Source organism: Entelurus aequoreus, linkage group LG10, assembly GCF_033978785.1.
Source record: "Entelurus aequoreus isolate RoL-2023_Sb linkage group LG10, RoL_Eaeq_v1.1, whole genome shotgun sequence".
Lineage (NCBI taxonomy): Eukaryota > Metazoa > Chordata > Actinopteri > Syngnathiformes > Syngnathidae > Entelurus > Entelurus aequoreus.
The window spans coordinates 23,647,652-23,674,369 of NC_084740.1; the positions used below are offsets into that span (position 1 = coordinate 23,647,652).

Genomic DNA, 26,718 nt, shown 5'->3' on the forward strand with positions numbered 1-26,718 from the left:
AGTTTCAAATTACAGAGACAGAGTTTCTAGTAAAATACGTGTCCGCATCATTCAATTTGCCGAATCATGAGCTTAACTTAATGAACGACTAGGTGTCGGCAAAAAAAACTTTTACCACTCCACTTCAACTTAAAGACAGCAGAAGTCCATTCCAGATGGTTAATAATTAATAGGTTAGTGTTTTTCATACCTACCATTGTTCTCTGTTTGACTCATTTCGCTTGATCATACCTTTTCTGACATTCCACACTACAAAATAACAAAAGTAGGTACTGTTGCAGTTGTAACGCGAAAGCAAGACAACTCGAAGTATCTTTTGACACACAAAAATGTGTGCGCCGTTTATTCATCAAAGACGAGAATTAATGACTCCTAACATAAAGCGACTTAAAATGTCGGTCACAACAAACCCCCACCTTTGGGTAAATCACCTGACGGTCACTTAAAGGGACCGCTCCGAATTACTCACCAAGAACAACATTGTTATGTGCACAATCAAACAATGACAGTGAATAATGATGACAAAGTCAAGTAAACAGTTGTGGTGATTTATGTCCTTAAAGAAACCACTACAGTACTATGATTTGTGCTAATATCGTATTGGATCAATATCGGCAGCGGCTAATACTCAATGCTCCAGTATCGGTATTGTATCAGAGGTAAATAAAGGGAAACCCTAATGTTGATTACATGTACAATCAACATTATTAACTATAGAACAAATACAGCAAATTGTGTCAACAAGGCCCTTATTCAAAATAATTGAATTGAATTATATTTATATAGCGCTTTTCTCTAGTGACTCAAAGCGCTTTTACATAGTGAAACCCAATATCTAAGTTACATTTAAACCAGTGTGGGTGGCACTGGGAGCAGGTGGGTAAAGTATCTTGCCCAAGGACACAACGGCAGCGACTAGGATGGCGGAAGATCTGGTTCAGAATAGTTTACATTTACACAAATATTACTCTGTTTGTGGGAATTATTCAGAAATATTGACTATTATGAATTATAATTTTTTTTTGTTTTTTTTCAATGTAAACATACTATAAGGCGGTGCCATATTTCCATGCTTTGACAGTGACATCACTAGTCTGAAAAAAATAAAAATAAATAAATATATATACATATATATATATATTAGGGCTGCAACTATCGATTAATTTGATAATCGATTAATCTGTCGATAATTACTTCGATTAATCGATTAATAATCAAATAAAAGAGACAAACTACATTTCTATCCTTTCCAGTATTTTATTGAAATAAAACAGCATACTGGCACCATACTTATTTTGATTATTGTTTCTCAGCTGTTCGTATATGTTGCAGTTTATAAATAAAGGTTTATAAAAAAATTAAAATAAAAAAATAAATACAAAAATAAAATAAAAAAAATGCCTCTGCGCATGCGCATAGCATAGATCGATGAATCGATGACTAAATTAATCGCCAAGTATTTTTATAATCGATTTTAATCAATTTAATCGATTAGTTGTTGCAGCCCTAATATATGTATAAATATATATATATATATATATATATATATATATATATATATATATATATATATATATATATATATATATATATATATATATATATATATATATATATATATATATATATATATACACTACCGTTCAAAAGTTTGGGGTCACCCGAACAATTTTGTGGAATAGCCTTCATTTCTAAGAACAAGAATAGACTGTCGAGTTTCAGATGAAAGTTCTCTTTTTCTGGCCATTTTGAGCGTTTAATTGACCCCACAAATGTGATGCTCCAGAAACTCAATCTGCTCAAAGGAAGGTCAGTTTTGTAGCTTCTGTAACAAGCTAAACTGTTTTCAGATGTGTGAACATGATTGCACAAGGGTTTTCTAATCATCAATTAGCCTTCTGAGCCAATGAGCAAACACATTGTACCATTAGAACACTGGAGTGATAGTTGCTGGAAATGGGCCTCTATACACCTATGTAGATATTGCACCAAAAACCAGACATTTGCAGCTAGAATAGTCATTTACCACATTAGCAATGTATAGAGTGTATTTCTTTAAAGTTAAGACTAGTTTAAAGTTATCTTCATTGAAAAGTACAGTGCTTTTCCTTAAAAAATAAGGACATTTCAATGTGACCCCAAACTTTTGAACGGTAGTGTATATATACACATACAAATGGTAAATATGTTATACTTGTATAGCACTTTTCTACATTCAAGGTACTCAAAGCGCTTTGACACTATTTCCACATTCACCCATTCACACACACATTCACACACGCCCTAACCACGACCCATCAGGAGCAAGGGTGAAGCGTCTTGCTCAAGGGCACAACAGACGTGACGAGGTTGGTAGAAGGTGGGGATTGAACCAGGAACCCTCCAGTTGCTGGCACGGCCACTCTACCAACCGAGCTACACCGCCCCACAAAATAAGTAAAATCACGGACTGTTGCAATAAAATATATCTATTTTAAATGCCTCTCGGATACCATCCGCCATCGCACAAGTCATTTGTGTTTGAGTGTCCAGTCAGATCAAATAACAGTGGAAATAAGCAGCACTTTAGCAGCTTATTTAATTCTCAACAAAGCGGAGATAATGGACTCTTGAGATCCCCAAAGAAGCGCTGTGTATTTTAAGCAAGAGAGCGCTGAAATTAAACAAATGCACTCGCTCAGCGTGACACCGCCGGGTGAGGCGGCATTTTGTATCATCGCCCTCGGCGTCTCGCTCCCCTCCCTCCGTTCCCCTCGTTTGATGACAAAGTGTAATGTGGCATCCTCACGTACTGATCAGACGGAGGACGGAAATAATAAGGGAAGCCCTCCGTCGTGTTCCCAATTAGGGCTGCTAAGAAGATCTCAGCGGAGATCGGCTGCGTGATATCATTAGCGCTGATACTGTCTTTATTAGCCGGCCTGGTGAGCTGTATTGGTCTGAGATGAATATGAAATCCATTTATAACGACGCTTGCCTTCCTGTTTGTTTATCAGTCTGCTCAGGGCCTTCTCAGTGAGGCCATTTGGACGTGCAGGAGGACAGTTTTTTTAATAAGACAACAAGGGGTGTAGTACCCATTCCAGGACACTAGTTGGCAGTATACATTTAAACATTAGGGAATGATAGCGAACATAGTGCCCGGCGACGTCTCTAATTTGGCTCGCGAGATGTCATGAGTTTAATAAGGAATCTTACCCACTGGAAAGTTGCATTTTCTTACCAACAATTTTGATGCTGCTACTGTGTCTTCGTCTTGTTGGCAAGATGAGTAATAAAGTTAAAGTTAAAGTACCAATGACAGTCACAGACACACTAGGTGTGGTGAAATTTGTCCTCTGCATTTGACCCATCCCCTTGTTCACCCCCTGGGAGGTGAGGGGAGCAGTGAGCAGCAACGGTGCCGCGCCCGGGAATAATTTTTGGTGATTTAACCCCCAATTCCAACCCTTGATGCTGAGTGCCAAGCAGGGAGGTAATGGGTCCCATTTTTATAGTCTTTGGTATGACTCGGCCGGGGTTTGAACTCACAACCTACCGATCTCAGGGCGGACACTCTAACCACTAAGCCACTGGTCAATGACCTTTAATAATGATCTGAACAAACGTGTGTGCAGCATTAACTTATATGACCTAATGCAAACAACCTTCCTTAGTCATGGTGCAAAAAAAATAAAAAATAAAATCCAACCAGCACAAAATGTCAACAGACATGGTCACACATAAGATAACCTGCTCACTGAATTGTGAGGACATTTTAAAAAACATTCATAAACCGCAAAAAAATTACAAAGCACGATGGGAGAAAATGCAAAACACTTTCCGCCCTTACCCATGTTTGGCGCATTTTAGCTGCTTAATATTTCTGATTGGTTAAAACATTGTAAGGAGGTTGTCACGGAAGTAAACAAGGTAGAAGTCAAACTTTCACATGCTAATGCTCTTAATATCCAATTATATCAATTATTATATATATATATATATATATATATATATATATATATATATATATATATATATATATATATATATATATATATATATATATATGTCTTAATTAGATTATCCAAAAAAATAGTGCTCGATACCGTGGTAGAGCGCAATATATGTATGTGTGGAAAAAAAATCACAAGACTATTTCATCTCCTGATGATTGAGGGAACCCCTCATGAAACAGGCCTGTAGAGATGAAATAGTCTTGTGATTTTTTTTTCCACACATACATATATATATATATATATATATATATATATATATATATATATATATATATATATATATATATATATATATATATACAATACAGGCCAAAAGTTTGGACACCTTCTCCTCATTCAATGTGTTTTCTTTATTTTCATGACTATTTACATTGTAGATTGTCACTGAAGGCATCAAAACTATGAATGAACACATGTGGAGTTATTTACATAACAAAAAAGGTGTGTTGTTTTATATGTTTTATATTATTGTTTCTTCTAGTTTCTTCAAAATAGCCACCCTTTGCTCTGATTACTGCTATGCACACTATTGGCATTCTCTCGATGAGCTTTCACATGTCGATTAGGTATGTTAAAATGTATTTCCTTTTGATAGCCATAAATAGATGCTGGAATTGATATTTTTCGATATAACTGACATGGTCGGATTGTGTTTTTTGATGTTAGTTGTCCTTCAGTGTCAGTAGCAATTGGACAAAATTTAGACAGTCGGCCAAGGTCTTCACTCTTACCTCTCACACGGAGGTGCACACTCTGGGAGTCCATCTTGTTGGGCTGCACCATCACTTTGCAGTTATACTCGCCGGCGTCCACCTGCTGCACGTTGGTGAGCCTGAGCGTGCCGTTGTTCTCGAAGGCTCGCTGGCGATGGTTGAAGGGCAGCAAGGCGGAGTTCTTGTACCACTTGATGGAATAGTACGGGTAGCCGATGACGCGGCAGTGAATAAAGGCATCCCGTCCGGCGATGGCGGTGACATTTTTCATGGGACGGATGCTGGCGCGGCCTGCAGTGGCGCAGAGAGGGGACGTGCATTTAGTCATGGTGGTTACAATGTTAGCGCTGTGACTTTGCTGCAGTGTTGTGTACACAAAACAGTACAGTTTATTTGGGGAGATTTGGATAAGTTTTATCATTGCTCAATGGATTTCAATTTAAACATGGCTTTTTTGTTTATGTTTAAAAGGTTACACAAAAATATGGCATTTTCTATTTAGGGATTTCAGCAATTTTATGTACTGTATAGCATATGTCAGTTTTCGAGGATATTTAAAATGGTTATTGAGTCAATTAGCTGGTAAGTCCTAAGACCAGGGGTGTCAAATTCATTTTAAATTGGCGGCCACATGGACAAAAATCTACTCCCAAGTGGGCCGGACTGGCAAAATCACGGCACGATAACTTAAAAATAAAGACAACTTCAGATTGTTTTCTCTGTTTAAAAACGGAACAAGCACATTCTGAAAATGTACAAATCATAATGTTGTTGGGTTTTCTTTACACTTACATGTTGCGGTTAATAGTATTCGATCTTTATTTGTCGTTATTTATATTTTCTGAATAAATGATGTGATAAGTTCATCAGTCAACTCATTGGTGTTAATTTTCAATCTATCATGATAAAAAAATAATATCAAAATCAAATTACAGTATGTTGTTTATGTAGTTTGATCATTTTCTTCGACTGATGTACTAACATCATGTGGTTTATTTTGTACATATGTGGCATCATCTACAAAGAATTGCTATTTCGACATCCAGTGGACACATTTAGAACAGCTGTGTCTTTCATTCAAAAATTTCAGGTTCATTTTTATACTTAGCAAACTCATCCCGCATTAAACCTGTTCACGGGCCTGATCAGGTACCAGGACGTTTGACACCCCTGCCTAAAACCTTTTGCTCAGTCTTTCAAACGTTTTTCACAATTGTTTTTTAATTTTACAATGTCACTCAAATTGTACACACTTGTTCTCTAAATGTGTGTATTTAACATGTTGTTATATATTTTATATGTATGTATTTTGCTTTATTTCTGTGGTGATTTTTAAACGCCCTAAAGTTAAAGGGGTTGTTTTATAGAATGCATTGAGTTGTGAGAAATGTGCATGTATTTACAAATAAGATGTAAGGTAAATGCATGTTTATATTTAAGTTCCATATTTACTTGTATCCATCTATTTTCTACCGCTTATCCCTCTCAGGGTTGAGTGATATATTTTTACTTTTTTTCCGCCCTCGCAATAAAAATTATTTTAATCTACTTCAGGAGTGTTTTTATTATTCTATAGGCATGAACAAAAATTCCGACTTAAATTTTGTTCAGTTTGTCAAATGTCCACTTTGGTGGACAAAATGCATTATATAAGCTAGCGTTCAAAAGTTTGGGGTCACGTTGAAATGTCCTTATTTTTGAAGGAAAAGCACTGTATTTTTCAATGAAGAAAACTTTAAACTAGTCTTAACTTGAAAGAAATACACTCTATACATTGCTAATGTGCTAAATGACTCTTCTAGCTGCAAATGTCTGCTTTTTGGTGCAATATCTACATAGGTGTATAGAGGCCCATTTCCAGCAACTATCACTCCAGTGTTCTAATGGTACAATGTGTTTGCTCATTGGTTCAGAAGGCTAATTGATGATTAGAAAACCCTTGTGCAATCATGTTCACACATCTGAAAACACTTTAGCTCGTTACAGAAGCTACAAAACTGACCTTCCTTTGAGCAGATTGAGTTTCTGGAGCATCACATTTGTGGGGTCAATTAAACTCTCAAAATGGCCAGAAAAAGAGAACTTTCATCTGAAACTCGACAGTCTATTCTTCTTCTTAGAAATGAAGGCTATTCCACAAAATTGTTTGGGTGACCCCAAACTTTTGAACGGTAGTGTATATTTTAATCAAAAACTAATTTTCAAGTCAATCAATCAATGTTTATTTATATAGCCCTAAATTACAAGTACGTTTTTAATAATCTTCAACAATGTGTTCACATATACTAAAATTACTGTTCAATTACTTTGTATTGCAAACACATTCAGCCTCCTGACTTCAAAAATAATGTTTTTGAAACTAATGAGTAATAACTATTATAACAGCGATGACATGTGGCGTAGTTCAGGGATTTTTTAACCTTTTTGCCCCTTTTGACCAAGGGGCCCTGGGCCCACTCAAATATTAACACTGAATTCGTAATCTTACTCTTGTTTCAATCGTATTCAATAATTATCTAACTTAATTACAGTTTACAACCTTGTCAAATGATATGAAACCATGTGTTAATCACAAAGAGTATTATTTATTTAACACATAAACCATAGGCTTAAGTCAGGCTGATTAATAAATAATTACTAACAAAATATACTGTATAAGAAGGGACTCACATAACTGATGAAAAATGTATTTACATACAAATATTTAGTGCTAAAATGAATAAACTAAATTAATAATAAGTATGGGTTTTTTTAAAACTAAAATTACAATAACAATGTAAGTACGTAAAGTGAAATAAAGTGAAATAAAAATACAGCTTCACCACTTTAGTCATAATTTTTGCACTTACGAAACTTCTCTATGACTTTAGCTCCAGACTTCTTCTGTGTGTTTGATATTGTCATTACTGCCACAAGTGGTGGAAAAGCGTATTACAACTGAGTACCGCCGCGGCCCATACGGACCACATATTTTTGGCGGCCCTCTAGGGGGCACTCGCTGCCCGATAATGGGCCCAAGCCTTATGGTTAGAGAAACGCTGGTGTATTTGTCGGACAAATAATTGCACGGGCAACACAATAGGGCTGCAACATTTTCACCCTTCGGTTAAGGAAAAGCTAAATTAGATTATGCAAACAAATTCCTTCACAATATCTGGGTGAAAGTCGACAAATAAATCCCATCAAATCAATTATGGTAGTTTATAACGTTGTCACTGCCTAAATACTTATGGCTAAATTGGGGCCCTAGCAAAATTTTATTTGGAGGCCCCCCCATTACAAAAAAAATCTACACTTTTGTATCCAGGTGAAACAATTCGTATACATTTTTTAAAATCAATTTGATGCATGTTTTGTTCTAAAACAAATTGAATTTAAAAAATTGTTTAATAATTATTATTTTTGTGCAAAATAACACATGTAATTTCATTAAAACGAATAATTGCATTTGTTGCTGGCCGTGATTTGGTCCTAATAGGTCTGTTATCTAGCCCAGCACTAACACTGTGCGCCACAGGGGACATTATGAACATCTGGTGGGAATTCACCATTATAATTGTATTAATATAATAATTATATTGTTGTTAATGACGGCCCAAGAAAGGGCTCAGAATACGTTTTCGTATTTGACACTTATTTGATTTACTTAGCTTTAAGACGCTGGGTTTAGCAGAAGGCTGCAGGGTGACATGCAGACTAAAAGTGCTCGACATCTGAAGGGGGAATTGAAATAATAATAACAATGTAACAGTAATATTAATGTAGGTTACTTTTGCTCTGTTGTCCTCTGTGTTTTTTTTTTATTAATTTGGATTTCTATTTACTGTTTTAATTGGTTTTACGGTCCCTTTAAAATCATTTTTAATCATATTTATTTTTATATTGTTTTTATATTTATTTATTTCTTGTTTTTATTCAGTCATTGGTGGAGCTAAGGATAATATTTGAATATTGTTTTTAATATTGTTTTTAATATTGTTGTGCAGCACTTTGGAAACATTTTTGTTGTTTAAATGTGCTATATAAATAAAGTGGATTGGATTGGATTTTGCTGTGCATGCACACAGGAAACATTACTTTGGAGATGAATTCGACCTACTTTATAACCTACGAGGGGGCAAACGAGAGGGTCCTCCTTGCAGACAGACAGACAGACAGCGAGACAGACAGGTATGTGTATTGTTGTTCTTGGAGGAGCTGATTTGACAAGCACCTCTTACGTTTATTCGAGCCTGGTGGTACACGAGGCCGGCCGAGTTGCTGCACGTGCACCGGTACACGCCGCCGTCCTGCACCTGCGTGTGCGTCACGTTGAGCTGGCTGACCACGTGGCCCTCGTGCGTGTCGGAGTGTCCCAGGTGATGGTGGCCGTCCTTGATGACCGGCTCGTCGTCCAGCGACCACACGCAGCGCGGCGGCGGCGTGCCCTTGACGTTGCACGCCAGGAAGACGGGCTCGCTGGGGTTGACCACCTTCTCGCTGAAGGACGAGAGGATCTTCGGCGTGCCGTCTGCGGAGGCAGAACGTGGGGAAACGTGGAGAAGAATAAAGCTCAAGTTGATACAGCATCTGTGGGCTATTGGAGACTACACAACTTTGCAAATGCATATTGGGTAATCCTCAAGCAAGCCTCCACGAAACAAATGAAATCCAGCTTGAAAAATGTAATAATGCAAAATAACACACAACTACAGTAGGGAAGGGAGTCATATGGCCCCATTGCTGGGTGGATCTCTGGGATGCAATCTGCTGAAAATGATGGAAAGTGCCACTCTACATAGCAACTGATGCTGTGGTCAAAGTTGGAAATGCCAAAAAACATATTTTAAGATATTCAACACCTGGCTGCTTAAGTTAGAGATAGATACAGTTGCGATCAAAAGTTTACATACACTTGTAAAGAACATAATGTCATGGCTGTCTTGAGTTTCCAATAATTTCTACAACTCTTATTTTTTTTGTGATAGAGTGATTGGAGCACATACTTGTTGGTCACAAAAAACATTCATGAAGTTTGGTTCTTTTATGAATGTATTATGGGTCTACTGAAAATGGGACCAAATCTGCTGTGTCAAAAGTATACATACAGCAATGTTAATATTTGGTTACATGTCCCTTGGCAAGTTTCACTGCAATAAGGCGCTTTTGGTAGCCATCCACAAGCTTCTGGTTGAGTTGTTGACCACTCCTCTTGACACAAGTGGTGCAGTTCAGCTAAACGTGTTGGTTTTCTGACATGGACTTGTTTCTTTAGCATTGTCCACACGTTTAAGTCAGGACTTTGGGAAGGCCATTCTAAAACCTTCATTCTAGTCTGATTCAGCCATTCCTTTACCACTTTTGACGTGTGTTTGGGGTCATTGTCCTGTTGGAACACCCAACTGCGCCCAAGACCCAACCTCCGGGCTGATGATTTTAGGTTGTCCTGAAGAATTTGGGAAAATCCTCCTTTTTCACTGTCCAATTTACGCTCAATGGAACTGGTGCTTATTGGAAACTCAAGACAGCCATGACATTATGTTCTTTACGAGAGTATGTCAACTTTTGATTGCGACTGTAGCCACCCACCCAATTCGTCACGTTTCCTGTGTCAGGTAAACCGTGACAATGGATCTCCTTCAACTATTTATTTATTCTGAGGCAGAATTGATGTCTTTGTGTTTATGTTTTTGAGAGGAGTAGCTGTCATTCAAAATAAAACATACGGACAGAAGTATAAGGAATTCTTTTTTTAAATCACACTTTTGAATTTTTGATTCATTGCGGTTAATGAGACTTCATTACTAATGCAATTTGAATGAACTACAAAAAAAAAAAGCACAATATTATGACACAAATGCAATTTTATTGTCAGATTTTTAGATGTTTTATTTGAATACATGATAATTTGATGTGTCTCTTTTTTGTCCATGTCCAATTAGCATCTTGCTAGCAGCTGTTTTGCTTTGAGATGGTATCTTAAACGTGTTGTATTTCGATAATACGAGAATTAATCGATGCAATATATGAAAGGCCGCCCATGACTAAAATGGGGCCCTAAGCAGAATTTTATTTTGAGGCCCCCAAATGGGGCCCTAAGCAGAATTTTATTTTGAGGCCCCCCGTACAATTTTTTTGTACATTGTTCTTTATCCATGTGAAATTATTTTTAGACTTTTTTCATTAAACTTGAATTTAATTTGATGCATATTTTGTACAGAAAAGAATTCATAGAAAATAAACTGTTCAATAATTTATTCTTTTAGTGAAAAATACTCAAATTTAACTGACATAAAACACAAATCTGCAAAATGTCCTTATATGTATCTACAAAAGTACTTAGGTCTGAACCCAGAATGGCTGTATTTATGATTTCAGCACAATTGTTGCGCACCATAGCCAGGAGACAATGTGAATGTCAAAAGCAATTTGCCATTATAATCTTAGTCATGACGGAGCAGGAAAGGGCTAGGAATCAGTTTGAATAGCTCTGTTATTCACAATTAACATTTTACATCAGCTACTTACCGCAAAACGGATCACGGGGCCATGCGGCGCATAGCGAGTAACCTGCGTATAGAAAAGGGTGGCCCTGAATATACGCAAATTACCTCAGTTTTAGCTAAAGTCCGTTTGGGGTGGTAAGCATCGGCCGTTAGGTGAAGGTGCTGTCAAAACAAAATTGCCTGAGTAATCTGTGTTTACACGTACCCTATTTAAGACACAACCCTAAATCAATTAATTCATTAATCAATGATCAATCAATCCTCAAAGTCCCCCAGACACACATAATCATGTCCGAATTAGTCAAAGGGAAGAGAACTAACGCTATATTTTTGATCATGTCCATATACTTTTGTCTATACAGCGTGTCTGCCTGCCTCTAACCCTCCAGATAATCTACGTCTGCTGCGCGTGATTACAGGTGATCGATATCTTTGTCTCCTTTTTTTTTTTTTTACAGCCGCTTGGCTGCAGGAGACGGTTGCCTTAGCAACGCCGCCAAGGTAAGCTGATGGAGTCACGTGCACATGCTTTTGTATATTTGCGAAGCCTTTGTTAATCATAGGAATGGAGGCCAGGATGTCATTCACATGTAAACACAGTGGTTCCCACACATTCATTTATTTATAGGGGACGGCGTGGCGAAGTTGGTAGAGTGGCCGTGCCAGCAATCGGATGGTTGCTGGTTACTGGGGTTCAATCCCCACCTTCTACCATCCTAGTCACGTCCGTTGTGTCCTTGGGCAAGACACTTCACCCTTGCTCCTGATGGGTGCTGGTAGCGCCTTGCATGGCAGCTCCCACCATCAGTGTGTGAATGTGTGTGTGAATGGGTGAATGTGGAAATACTGTCAAAGCGCTTTGATTATCTTGAAGGTAGAAAAGCGCTATACAAGTATAACCCATTTTTCATTTATCATTTATCATTTAATTTGTGGCGGCCCGCCACGAAATAATTACGTCCGCCAAAATTTTTTTTTGTTTTTTTTTGTTTTTTGTCAACTAATCATATAGTTGATGTAGATGCCCATATAGGCTGTTCAGATTTACTTTACAAAAGAGAAGTGTAGGATACTTCTCTTGTTGCCTTATTTGTATTTGACCACTACTGTTTTCTGTTTATTTGTTACTGTCTGTGGCAGGACACCTCTGCCTCTGTTTCACTTTATGTTGCTGGTAAATAATATGGTTGTAGTAGTACGCTAAAGTTAAATTATTTAGTATGCACTAATTAAAGGGGCAGAGCTTTAAGAGACATTTTAGCTTTTATATTTTATAAGATATATATTTGTAAGAACCACAATTAATAAATATATTTCAGTGAATAACTTATTGTTCAATTCTGTATATAAATATGTACATAAAGTGTTGTAATTATATTGTAAAATGGATGGATGGATGGATGGATGGATGGACGTTTAAAACAAAACTGTTATTATTAATTAGTAAGTATACATTTTTTGAGCCTTTTTAGAGAAAATCATATCATTGTAGTAAATTATGCAAATTACTCGATGATGTCATGGTCACCACGCCCATAGCCACGCCCATAGCCACGTCCCCACCGCCACAGGTATCTTGGCAGTTTATGGGAAACACTGAAACACGTGTGCATACAGTACATACAGTATTACTGTACATACAGTATAGGCTTATTGCGTCTTGACTCTACCTTCAAGGATGACTTGCACAAAGTCCTGACCGGATATTTTGCCCTTCCTGGCGAAGCACTGGTAGGCCCCGCCGTCGCTCTTGGACATTCCCTCCATGATCAGGTTCTCCCGGTTGAGGCCGGTGAAACGCACGTTGTTGCCCGGGTAGATGATCTCGCCATTGCGGTACCACGACAGCTCGTACTCGTCCGAGCCGCTCACGCTGCAGGAGAGAGACACCTTGCTGCCCACGCTGCCTTTCACCTTGCGGGGGCTGACCACCGCCTTCAGGGGCTCTGGGGACGCAAACACAGGATTTTAGGGACGGGAGTTTGACATTGAAATATTGTATGTCTTCGGGTAGGTAAGGTAGGTAGGTAAGGTAGGTCAGTAGGGAGATCATATACACACATTTGTATATTAAATACATACCCAGAAAAGTATATGTAATAAACTGGTGAGTAGGTAGTTAGGTAGCAAGATAACTAGTAGGGGTGTCCATCTCTACTTTAAATGGCAATCCGATATGAATCTTGATACATGGGCTACTAACAATTAGTGTTGTCCCGATACCAATTTTTTGGTACCAGTAAATTCATTTCGATACTTTTCTAAATAAAGGGGACCACAAAAATTGCAATATTGACTTTAATTTAACAAAAAATCTTACAGTACATTCAGGTGAGGTGGTTAGTGGGGTTATAGACAAATATCTGCTGCCTTGAAGGTTCCAATGAGCACAGTGGCCCCCAACATGCCTAAATGGAAGACGTTTGGAACCACCAGGACTTTTCCTAGAGCTGGTTGACCGTTGAAACTGAAAGATCGGTGGAAAAGGGCCCTAGTCAGGGAGCTGACCAATAACCCGATGGCCACTCTGTCAGAGCTACAGCATTCCTCTGTGGAGAGAGCAGAACCTTCCAGAAGGACAACCATCTCTGCATCAATCCACCAATCAGACGGCCGTTTCTTAGTAAAAAGTTTGCCAAAATGCACCTGAAAGACTCTCACACCATGAGAAACAAAATTCTCTGGTCTGATGAGACAAAGATTGAAGTCTTTAGCGTGAATGCCAGGCATCATGTTTGGAGGAAACCAGGCACCGCTCATCACCAGGCCAATACCATCCCTACAGTGAGGCATGGTGGTGGCAGCATCATGCTGTGGGGATTTTTGTCAGAGGAACTGGGAGACTAGTCAGGATAGAGGGAAAGATGAATGCAGCAATGTATAGAGACATCCTGGATTAAAACCTACTCCAGAGTGCTCTTGAACTCAGATTGGGGTGACGGTTCATCTTTCAGCAGGACAACGACACTAAGCACACAGCCAAGATAACAAAGAAACGTCTTCAGGACAACTCTGTAAATGTCCTTGAACCCAGACTTGAATCCCATTGACCATCTCTGGAGAGATCTGAAAATGGCTGATGGAGCTTGAGAGGTGCAGCAAAGAGGAATGGGCAAAACTGCCCAAAGATAGGTGTGCCAAGCCATACTTGAGGCTGTAATTGTTGCCAAAGGTGCAGCAACAAAGTGTTGAGCAAATGCTGTGAATACTTATGTCCTTGTCATTTCTTATTTTTAATTTTTTAATACATTTGCAAAAAATTCTAAAAAAGTTGTTCACATTGTCATTGGGGTATTGTGTGTAGAATTTTGAGGACAAAAATGAATTTATTCAATTTTGGAAAAAGGCTGTAACATAACAAAATGTGGAAAAAGTGAAGCGGTGTGAATACTTTCCGGATGCACTGTACGTACTGTAAGTACCGTATTTTTCGGACTGTAAGTCGCAGTTTTTTTCATAGTTTGGCCGGGGGTGCGACTTATGTGTGAAAATATTAACACATTAGCGTAAAATATCAAATAATATTATTTAGCTCATTCACGTAAGAGACTAGACGTATAAGATTTCATGGGATTTAGCGATTAGGAGTGACAGATTGTTTGGTAAACGTATAGCATGTTCTATATGTTATAGTTATTTGAATGACTCTTACCATGATATGTTACGTTAACATACCAGGCAAGTTCTCAGTTGGTTATTTATGCCTCATATAACGTACACTTATTCAGCCTGTTGTTCACTATTCTTTATTTATTTTAAATTGCCTTTCAAATGTCTATTCTTGGTGTTGGCTTTTATCAAATAAATTTCCCCCAAAAAATGCGACTTATACTCCAGTGTGACTTATATATGTTTTTTCCTTCTTTATTATGCATTTTCGGCCGGTGCGACTTATACTCCGAAGCGACTTATACTCCGAAAAATCCGGTAGGTAAGTACTGTAGGTAGAACATATACACAGCATTTTACATTAAATACATACCCAAAAAACTATACATAATAAAAAAGTGACCCGCTGTTTACTTAACTGCATTCAACAGATGTAAGGCAAATGCATTTCTACAATAATATTTGACAACATACATTTTATTATTTGCTTCTTACTATATTTTGACACGTTTATTTATCCTCAGTTGCTGCTTGGTGTCCACACATTTTTATACCAATCTAAATTTTGTAACAAAAAAAAAAGAGACTCACGTCTGACATGGAGGTGCCCCATGACCTCGGCGTTGCCATAGCTGTTCCACACCTCACAGACGTACGTCCCAGAGTCGCTGGGCTGCGTGCTCTCGATCAGCAAGCCGCTGTGGGTCTGGCGGAAGCGACTGTCGGGCTCCAGCGGGCTGTTGTCCTTGAGCCAGCGGTACTTGGGGAACGGGTAGCCCGACGCCTTGCACGGCAGCTCCACCCGGTGATCAATCATCACCTCGCGGTGGTCGAAGCCATCCAAGATGCCTGGCTCGGCATTGGTGGGGTCTTGGAAGGGGCAGACAGAGCTGGTGTTAATTAGCTGAGTGTGGCAGCAAGATCCAATATGGATTCTGCCGGCGAGGATTTACTTCCAAACATTTTCTCCACAATACGTCTCACTTTTCATACACTGCAAAATAAATCACCTTAAAGGAAAGGAAAGTTGTAGCGTAAAGTAATCGTCCGATCACAGTCAACAGGAGCCTAAGAGTCTGTGTTTGCATAGTGTCAGTGAACACATCACATTGCTATGTATAAGTCTAGTCACGACAGTGTGGCGTGTTGCGCTGTCTAGGTCAATGTCATTTTATTGTTATTCCCACATAAAAACAAGGAACCAAACTAAGATTTCAGGTGCCGTCAAACAGCAAATGTATAAAGAAAGTCAAAATGAGAATGGAATAGCAGCATTATATAGGGGTGTCAAAAAAAATCCAAATGCATTGCGACTCTTATTTGTAACGATTCTTAATCGATTGAAAAAAAAAATCAAAAATGTATTTTTATTTTTATTTTTTTCAATCTGTCCTGTCCAGCCACTTAAACAAATCATATTGTTGAGGTAGATGCCCATATCTGCTGTACACATTAACTTTGCAAAAGAGAAGTATTAGATACTTCCCTTGTTGCATTATTTGTATTTGACCTTGTTAAATGTTTGGGTAGAATTTTTTCAAACAAAACCAGTTTTCTTTTAACCTCTTAAGGCCCAAGCTGTTTGTTTACATTATTTTTTTTATTTCTCTTTGCTATTTGGGCTTATTGGACCCTAATTAGAATAGAAACTAAAAATAATATTTTTATATGATGTACCGGAAGTGGTTTGGTGACAGGTACCATTCTTGTGACCTCAGCGAAGCCTTCGACCTTCAAAAAGGAAGCATACAGTTTCTTTGGTACCTCTGCATTCAGAAGTGAGTGGGTGGCACCAGTGTCAAGATTTTAGCCAATTTGTTTTGATGTTCTGGTTCATCCTTTCAACCTTACCTTGGGACTGAGGATGGTACCCCAAACCGAATCTGTGTTCTAGTCCGAGAGCCTTGTATTTTTTAAAATGTGTACCGTTGTCTGACCTAATATTTTTGGGGAAACCATGTCGGGGTATTAGGTCATTAACAAGTCATTTAATTACTGATTTTGCATCCTCTTTTGAGATTGGGGTTGCTTCCAGCCAACAAGTCCATAAGTAACAAACGTGTACTTCATGTGTAGTGACATGCTAATTTTTATTTTTACACTTTTTTTTCTAAATTCCATTGTATGTTATACTCTTCTGACACCACCAGATAGCAGTACAAGTGTCCATATGTCGGCATAAGACCCTAATTCAGTAGTGTACACAATGTTGGAAATAAGAGCTAAAAGGTGCTGTCCACGTATGTGGCCACTAAGGCCTTTAGAGGTTAAGTACTGTATACATTTATCAGAGTTGTTCATTTATTTTATGGAGTAATGTAGTTAATCATAGGACTGGCACACAATGCTGTTACATTTTTTTTTATTTTGAATCGAGAATCGTTTTGAATCGAGAACCGACTCTGAATCGAATCGTCACCCCAAGAATCAAATCGAAACGTGTGGTGCCCAAAGATTCACAACCCGAATATATACACAATAAAAGACTAAAGATTAGAACGTATGTGAGAACAAAGTCGCTGTTTGTGAGTTATTGAATATAACACGAGCGCGTTGATAAAAAAGGTGGGAAACACTATTGTGAGTGAATTAGTTGGTTAGTTTACAATGTAATGCATCACATATTACCAGTTGTTTCATTACAGCATGTCTGAAAAGGAGTAGGAAGAAGCAGAGCTTATTTAACCCTACCACTTTTCATCTCATGGCAGTTTTATCCCATTTTATCGTTTTCTGTAACAGAATAGTGAATAAATAAATACATAAATATACCATACAAAAGGAAAGAAATATTGAATACATAAACAAATATTAGACATACAAACATATACACAATAATTAAAGTTCTTATAAATAAATAGTTAAGTAATTTATGGTTCACCTAGAACATGAATGAAATATATATCTTTTTTAAAGGTTCAAGATGATTATTATGTTTACTTCTTCTTTGTACTTTTGAATCCAAGAAGGAAGTCGACCTTCTGCGCTCAGCAAGCGTCTTCAATAAAGGTAGAATTGATGCTACACGCTAACATTCTGATGTCTTTTAAGCGTTGTTTCCCGCCCTTTTACGGCTTTAGGACGTGATAGCGGGACTAGATGTGCACGTCATTTTCTTTGAGTGTTGTTAGCTAATAATAGCGATTTGGATAGTTAGTGTTGGCTAACAAGATGACTCATTGCCTTACTTGGGCTGTTTTGTTTTGTTTTGATGACTGATGGCGATGACGCCACAGCCGGACAGACGGACTTGAGTAACGTTTCACGTCATGATCATTAAAATTGCTACAGTGCAAAAAGTCAGCGTTCAAAAACAAGGGAAAAAAACACAAAAATTAAGGGTATTGTACTTGAACTAAGCAAAATTATCTGCCAATAGAACAAGAAAATTTGGCTTATCAAGACTTTACAAAAATAGTAAAATTAGCTAACCTCAATGAACCCCAAAATACCTCAAAATCAGTATATTCTCACTAATAACAAGTGCACTTTTCTTGATAGAAAAAACAAATATGAGACCTTTTTTTTCAATATGTTGAAAAATATTCTTAAATGAAGTAAATGCTAGTGCCATTATCTTGACATAATGATATGCGCACGGCATTACATTTCTTGAAACCAGCAAAATTATACTAAAAACTAGTTTATTGTTCTTAATGGAAAGGCAACAAGGCAACTGCTTGTTACTCTCGGGGTCTACTAGCCGTTCAGGCAAATCATATTGTCTAAAAAGGTATTTTCCCATCCATAACATGACATCATCGCGCCAAGTGCGTGCTCTTACAGTCAATTAGTGCGCAAGGAATATATATATATATATATATATATATATATATATATATATATATATATATATATATATATATATATATATATATATATATATATATATATATATATATATATATATATATACACTTCCGTTCAAAAGTTTGGGGTCACATTGAAATGTCCTTATTTTTGAAGGAAAAGCACTGTACTTTTCAATGAAGATAACTTTAAACTAGTCTTAACTTTAAAGAAGTACACTCTATACATTGCTAATGTGGTAAATGACTATTCTAGCTGCAAATGTCTGGTTTTTGGTGCAATACCTACAAAGGTGTATAGAGGCCCATTTCCAGCAACTATCACTCCAGTGTTCTAATGGTACAATGTGTTTGCTCATTGGCTCAGAAGGCTAATTGATGATTAGAAAACCCTTGTGCAATCATGTTCACACATCTGAAAACAGTTTAGCTTGTTACAAAAGCTACAAACTGACCTTCCTTTCAGCAGATTGAGTTTCTGGAGCATCACATTTGTGGGGTCAATTAAACGCTCAAAATGGCCAGAACAAGAGAACTTTCATCTGAAACTCGACAGTCTATTCTTGTTCTTAGAAATGAAGGCTATTCCACAAAATTGTTTGGGTGACCCCAAACTTTTGAACGGTAGTGTATATAAATATATTATTAATATATATTTACAGCCCGGCCCCCGGCCAATTTTTTTTTTATTGTAATTTTGAAGAATTTATCTGAATGTGCATGAACTATTTCTGTTCAAAATTGTTGGAAATGTCAAATGTTTAAATATTAACTGTCAGTTTACCGCACTGTGCCAACTGTACTACTATAATCAATCAATCAATCAATGTTTATTTATATAGCCCTAAATCACAAGTGTCTCAAAGGGCTAGAGTACATCTTTTCTATTGTTTCATTGAAAATAAGACAGCAAAGTCCATTTGGCTGTCATCCAATTTAATTATGAGACACAATTGTGTCAAAGTCATGATTTTTTATTTCATGCTTGAAATAAGAAATTATTACTTTAAAAAAGTAGTTTTATACTTGTGAGTGTTGACGACACAGCTTTGCAACAGTTGATATTCTAGTTTCAAGCATGTTTTACTCAATATAGGTCTCAGCAACAAGCTGTAATATCTTACTGAGATAATTTAGGACCAAAACACTTAAAACAAGTAAAAAATTCTAACATAAAATCTGCTTAGTGAGAATAATTATCTTATCAGACAGAAAATAAGCAAATATCACCCTTATCTGAGATATTTAATCTTACTTAGATTTCAGTTTTTGCAGTGTATAAACTTCAAATAAAGTCTGTCGTTCTTAAATCCAAAATTTTCTTTTGTCTAGTATCGATGAAATCGATTGATTGCCTTTTAAAACAATGTTTGATGGATACCTACAGTAACTTCCCGAAGGTCGACTTGTCGAACACAGGTCCAAGTAGTTGAATATTAGGAATATGAATCGATATATCAATGAATTGTTACACCCGTAGAGAAAACATGTACAGTAGCTTACTAGCTTATTATATTTATGCGTTCATTATGTTATTTGGAGCAGGAGTGTCCAAACATTTTCCACTGAGGGTCGCACTCTGAAAAATCAAAGCATGAGGGGGACATTTTGATATTTTTCATTTTCAAAACCAATAAAATATTTCCATTTTTTTTTTTACTTTAGGGTTCCCCTCAAGTTTGGTCCCGGGGACCCGGAGGGGTCTCTGTGATAAAACTGTTTAAAGCAAGTCATATTTTTGTCCCCCAATGCTTAAATCTCTAGATCAACTTTAGATCTGTCGATATAAAGTTTTATTTTTTTTTATTGTTTAATGTTTCATGCCCTTTTTGTTTAAAAACAAAACAAAACAAAAAAAATGTTTTTATGACAAACAATGTGTAATATTTCTCCCCCCCCCCACCCCCACCCCAAAAAAAAAAACAGTATAAAGTGGAATATTTGATGTGTAGCATTTGGAGCCTTGAATAAGTCAATAATTCATAACAGCAATGATTTTGATTCATTATTCATTTTTGAGCAAGGACAGTAAAAACAAAACAAAAGCCCCTAAAATTCACAGGGATCCAAAAGAGCCCCACTCATAAAAGTGTTAAAAATAAGTCTTACATAATTATTATCTTTCTTACTTTACAACTGCACTTGTTTTGGAATTTTGCCTATTGTTCACAATCATTATGAGAGACAAGAAGACACTTTTTTTTTTTTTGTTAGGATTTTAAAGATGATTAAAAAAAAAAACGCTTGAAACGGCTAATGACAGTCGCCGTCGTAGCCTTTAAAGCCTTCTAAAAAAACTTCAAAACCCTCCATCAACGTTTTATATACACATTGCAAGGATATATATAATGTAGTAACAGACACGTTCATAACAATATGTAATATGTTCAATATTTACCATATTTTGATCGTTTTAATCACTTTCGGGACTAATTTCTTCCGTGCATTCATTTCTGTTTACATAGCAGCGCACGTCTGACTTCCGGCAACAAATGTTTGTTCCTACTTCCAGAATGAAACACACTTGTGTGTTCTAATCATGGCAAACTTGGTAACAAACAACAAAGACAACTATTTTTGGACAAATGAAGATTCACAACCTTATCTTTTTGAAGCTGAATATACTGAGGATGAACTGCTGCTTGTACAAGCGAGCGTGAAGGAAGAGTGAGACATTGGAGCAGACGGACGACGAGAGAGTGAGGTAAAAGTGACTCAAAGCTGCAAATGTGGAATTTGGAGCCATGTTATTTTGACATAAATGGAGTGCTTACCCAAAATCAACAGAAAACACCCCTGGCCAGCTTAAAGATCGATCACGATACACGGAGCACGTTATGCGTGTTAGTACAACTACAGTACATATGCTGTCTGGCTAGCTGAGAATAAACAAACTGTACAAACTGTAATATGAGTGTCCATGTTTTTCCGTTTTTGAATGCATTTTAAAGTGATTTAGAGGTATAATTGATTGCTCCCATTAGCTGCATTGCTAGTCACCAAGAACAAGCCGATTTTTACATGTAAGTATGCAAAAAAATAAAAAATAATGTGTCTTCTTGTAGGCAAAATTCCAAAAATAAAGTGCAGTTCCCCATTAAATCTCTAGATAAACTTCAGCTCCATCAGTTGATAATATATTTGTTTTTATGTTTGTTTTATGCCCTTTTTGTCAAAGAAAACGTTTTTGTTTTTGTTACGGTAAGGACTGAAAATATGCAATATTTCCCCCAAAAAATATTTCAAAATGAAATATTTGATGTGAAGTAATTGGAGCTTTGAATAGGTTGATAATTCATCACAAAATGTATTTTGATTCATTATTATTTTGTTTTAGCAAAGACAGTTTTAAAGAAGCAACAACCTGCATGGCAGTTTTGTGTTATTGGAGTCAACATTACAACTTTTTGGCATTACACTTCTTTTATTTAACTTTTTTTTATTTTGCAATAGTATTATTCGAATGTGCCGCGGGCCGTTAAAAAAAAGAGCACCCCTGATCTGTTGTAAACACAGCATAAACACACGAGGTCATGCTGCGTAGTTCTAATAACACAAGCCTAAAAGCTCAGTTTTGCCCGTCTTTCAGGACCAAAACCTGCGTCTGGGTGTGGGTGAAAAGCCAGAACGAGTAGAAAATATGTCTTTTTGAAATTATAAGTCCTACTGATATTCAACTTGGGTATTATTACACCAAGGACACATTGTCCCTTTTACAGTATGTTAGCAGCAGGATTACAAGATGGATTGCTTCGGACTGGCAAGAGGTTTACGATGCGTGGAAAACAAAGAAAATCCGCACGGACAAATCTGGTCAGAGCAGGTCAAGTCTCACATGTATGGATGTATAATATCTTCTGATTTAACTATTTAGTCTAATGTTCCTCAGCAAGAACTGAATGACATCCACCTTTGGCACAGAAGGGTCATGGTGTGTTTTGATGATGAAAAAAAGTGGTGTAAAACTGCGCGTTCAACGTCATTTTGGTATTTCTTGGCAAAGATGGACTTATGATGCCGACCTGACACGATGAGACGGGCACTGTTGCTCTGGCGAGTCTCGCCGGTGTAGCGATGGCGTGTGGTGCAGCGGTAGTTGTTCAAGCCGTCCTCGGGCAGGACGTCCAGGATGTACAAGACTCCTGTGGGCGTGATGAGATGCCTTTGTCCTGCAACACATGAACGCAGCACACACCTATGTCACATTTGGTGCAAAACAGTGGCTGTCAAACATTTGTACACCAAGTACCATCCTCCAGTACCTGCTGTATGACCAACATTACAACACAGTAGCGTAGTAGGCATGAGTACTCATTAAAAACAAGGCTGGGGTTTTATTTAACAAATATATGTATTACTTTTGACCACACAGTTTGAAGAGTAACACTGTGTCTGGATACTTAATTGAGTGATTCTTTGGCGTACCACTAGATGGAGCCCCATACCACAGTTTGAGAACCACTGTGATAGAATAAATGTATTGCAGGGCTGGGACTAATCCGGCCAGTGAATGACGTCAAAACTAATGAAACGTAAAAGCACTTAAAAACTAATACTTTTACTGTATATCCTTAAAAACAGCAGAACACTTCTGTTGTATAGAGGATCTTTGACTAGGTTCGGTTTTAGCGTATTTCAAACACACATAAAAGGTTACATTTTATTATGGGGCGGATTGCTATTGTCATGTAAAGGATCTATGATGAGCATTTTTTTGTTTTTGGAGTGTGTCCTTAAAACAGTATAGTGTTTCTGTTGCGAATAGGATCTTTGACTAGTGTTTTTGCAGTAGGTCCGTGAAGACATCAGAGTGCTTCTGTATTATAAAGGATCTTCGGCAAGCGTTTTTGAGGTTGGTGCTTAAAAACAGCAGAGTGCTTCTGTATTGTAAAGGATCTTTGGCAAGCGTTTTTGAGGTTGGCAGAGCGCTCCTGTCATATAGAGGATCTTTGACAAGCATTTTTAGGAGTGAGTCCTTAGACATGGCAGAGTGCTTCTTTTCATAGAGAGGATCTTTAGCAAGGATTTTTAGAGTACATTTTAGAAACAGCACAGCGCTTTTGTCATAAAGAGGATCTTTGACTGGTGTTTTGGCAGTACTGTCGATCTAGAATGACAGCAGAGCCCTCCTGTCATAAAACATATTGTACTTAACTTTTTGCAACAGGTTCTGAAAGACAACAGAGCGCTCCTGTCACATAAAGGATCTTTGACTACTGTTTTTGGGGTAGGTACTTAGAAACAACAGAGTGCTCCTGTCATAGAGAGCATCTTTGATTCTTCTTTGTAGGAATAAGTCCTTAAACACAGCAGAGTGCTTGTTTTTTGAATATAGAGGATCTTTGGCAAGCATTTATAGGGTTACGTTTTTAGAAACAGTAGAGCACTCCTGTCTTGACTAGTGTTTTTGCAGTGGGTCCTTAAAGACAGCAGAGCACTCCTCTCATATGGAGGATCTTTGACAAGCATTTTTTGGGGTAGATACTTAAAAACAACAGAGAGCTCCTGTCAAATAGACAATCTTTGACTAGCAATTTTTGGGTACAGCAGAGCGCTTCTGTCATATAGAGGATCTTTGACTAGTGTGTTTGCAGAATAGGTCCTTAAAAACACTTGTCATATATAGGATTTTTAACTAGTGTTTTTGCACTATAGGTCCTTAAAGACAGCAGAGCACTCCTTTTATATAGAGGATCTTTGACAAGCATTTTTTGGGATAGATACTTAAAAACAACAGAGCTTCTGTCAAATAGAGAATATTTGACTAGTAATTTTTTGGTACAGTAGGTACTTAAAACCAGCAGAGCGCTTCTGTCAAATAGAGGATCTTTGACTAGTTTTTCTTGCACTATAAGTCCTTAAAACAGCAAAGTGCACCTGTCATAAAGAGGATCGTTGACTAGTGTTTTTGCACTATAGGTCCTTAAAAACAGCAGAGTGCACCTCTCATAAAGAGGATCTTTGACTAGTGTTTTTGCACTATAGGTCCTTGAACACAGCAGAGTGCTCCGTCACAATTTTTGACTCGTGTTTTTGCAGTAGCTCCTTAAAGACAGCAGAGCGCTCTTGTCATTTGGAGGATCTTTGACTAGTGTGTTTGCAAAATAGGTCCTTAAAAAACACTTGTCATATAGAGGATTTTTAACTAGTGTTTTTGCAGAATAGGGCCTTAAAAACAGTCATGTAGAGGATCTATGACTAGTGTTTTTGCACTAAAGGTCCTTAAAAACAGCAGAGTGCACCTGTCACAAAGAGGATCTTTGACTAGTGTGTTTGCAGAATAGGTCCTTAAAAAACACTTGTCATATAGAGGATTTTTAACTAGTGTTTTTGCACTATAGGTCCTTAAACACAGCAGAGCACTCCTATTATAGAAAATATCTTTGACAAGTAATTTTTTGGGGTAGATACTTAAAAACAACAGAGAGCCTCTGTCAAATAGAGAATCTTTGACTAGTAATGTTTTGGTACAGTAGGTACTTAAAAACAGCAGAGCGCTTCTGTCATATAGAGGATCTTTGACTAGTGTTTTTGCAGAATAGGGCCTTAAAAACAGTCATGTAGAGGATCTATGACTAGTGTTTTTGCACTATAGGTCCTTAAAAACAGCAGAGTGCACCTGTCACAAAGAGGATCTTTGACTAGTGTGTTTGCAGAATAGGTCCTTAAAAAACACTTGTCATATAGAGGATGTTTAACTAGTGTTTTTGCACTATAGGTCCTTAAACACAGCAGAGCACTCCTATTATAGAAAATATCTTTGACAAGTAATTTTTTGGGGTAGATACTTAAAAACAACAGAGAGCCTCTGTCAAATAGAGAATCTTTGACTAGTAATTTTTTGGTACAGTAGGTATTTAAAAACAGCAGAGCGCTTCTGTCATATAGAGGATCTTTGACTAGTGTTTTTGCAGAATAGGGCCTTAAAAACAGTCATGTAGAGGATCTATGACTAGTGTGTTTTTTTTTTAATTAAATCAACATAAAAAACACAATATATACATTATATATCAATATAGATCAATACAGTCTGCAGGGATACAGTCCGTAAGCACACATGATTGTATTTCTTTATGAAAAAAAAAATAAAGAAAAAATAAAGAAAAAATCCCCCCCCCCCCCCCCTTCCCCGGTCCGTGGGACAAATTTTCAAGCGTTGACCGGTCCCCAGCTACAAAAATCTTGGGGACCACTGATGTAGAGGATCTATGACTAGTGTGTTTGCACTATAGGTCCTTAAAAACAGCAGAGTGCACCTGTCACAAAGAGGATCTTTGACTAGTGTTTTTGCAGTAGGTCCGGGAAGACACAGCAGTGTGCTCCGTCACATAAAGGATCTTTGAATAGTGTTTTTGCACTATAGTTCCTTAAATACAGCAGAGTGCACCTGTCACAAAGAGGATCTTTGACTAGTGTTTTTGCAGTAGGTCCGGGAAGACGCAGCAGAGTGCTCCGTCACATAAAGGATCTTTGAATAGTGTTTTTGCACTATAGGTCCTTAAACACAGCAGAGTGCTCTGTCACATTAAAAAAAACATTTGACTTGTGTTTTTGCAATAGGTCCTTTAAGACAGCCAGTCACTGATGTCATATAGAGGATCTTTGACTATTGTTTTAGACTTAGACTTAGACTTCCTTTTTATTGTCATTCACATTTGAACTTTACAGTACAGATAAGAACGAAATTTCGTTACATAAGCTCATGGTAGTGCAGGATAAAAAAGCAATAAGGTGCATATATAAATAAATAGATAGGTTACTATACAGATAAATATATTGCACTTTTTCACATGCGTTTTGCGTTGGGTCCTTCAAAACAGCAGAGAGCTTCTGTCATGTTGAGGATCTTTGACTCATGTTAATGCAGGAGGTCCTTACAAACAGAAAAAGATGCCTGTGATATTTACAATATATATAAGATCTTTGACTAGACCTGACATTGTTGTGTAAGCAATGATACTGTATGTAATATAATAAAACCACATAGCATGACCTAGCTGCATGGCCTCGAGTCTGACATATGTAATGAGCTCTTTTTTTTCCTGCCGCGACTTCAAAACACTTTATTTGCATTGCAAAGCGGCGCCGCTTTAATATTTATGGT

General features: G+C 37.3%; 1 protein-coding gene across 1 annotated transcript in view; it reads right to left on the reverse strand.

Annotated features, from left to right (window-relative positions):
* The window catches only part of LOC133658382 (cell adhesion molecule DSCAM-like), a 302,795-nt gene that overhangs the window by 94,717 nt on the left and 181,360 nt on the right, over positions 1 to 26,718 (reverse strand). Inside the window, 5 exon segments of the mRNA XM_062060368.1 lie at positions 4,730 to 5,002; positions 8,925 to 9,221; positions 12,867 to 13,142; positions 15,397 to 15,675; positions 22,637 to 22,783. Of these exon segments, the coding sequence (XP_061916352.1) occupies positions 4,730 to 5,002; positions 8,925 to 9,221; positions 12,867 to 13,142; positions 15,397 to 15,675; positions 22,637 to 22,783 (1,272 nt within the window).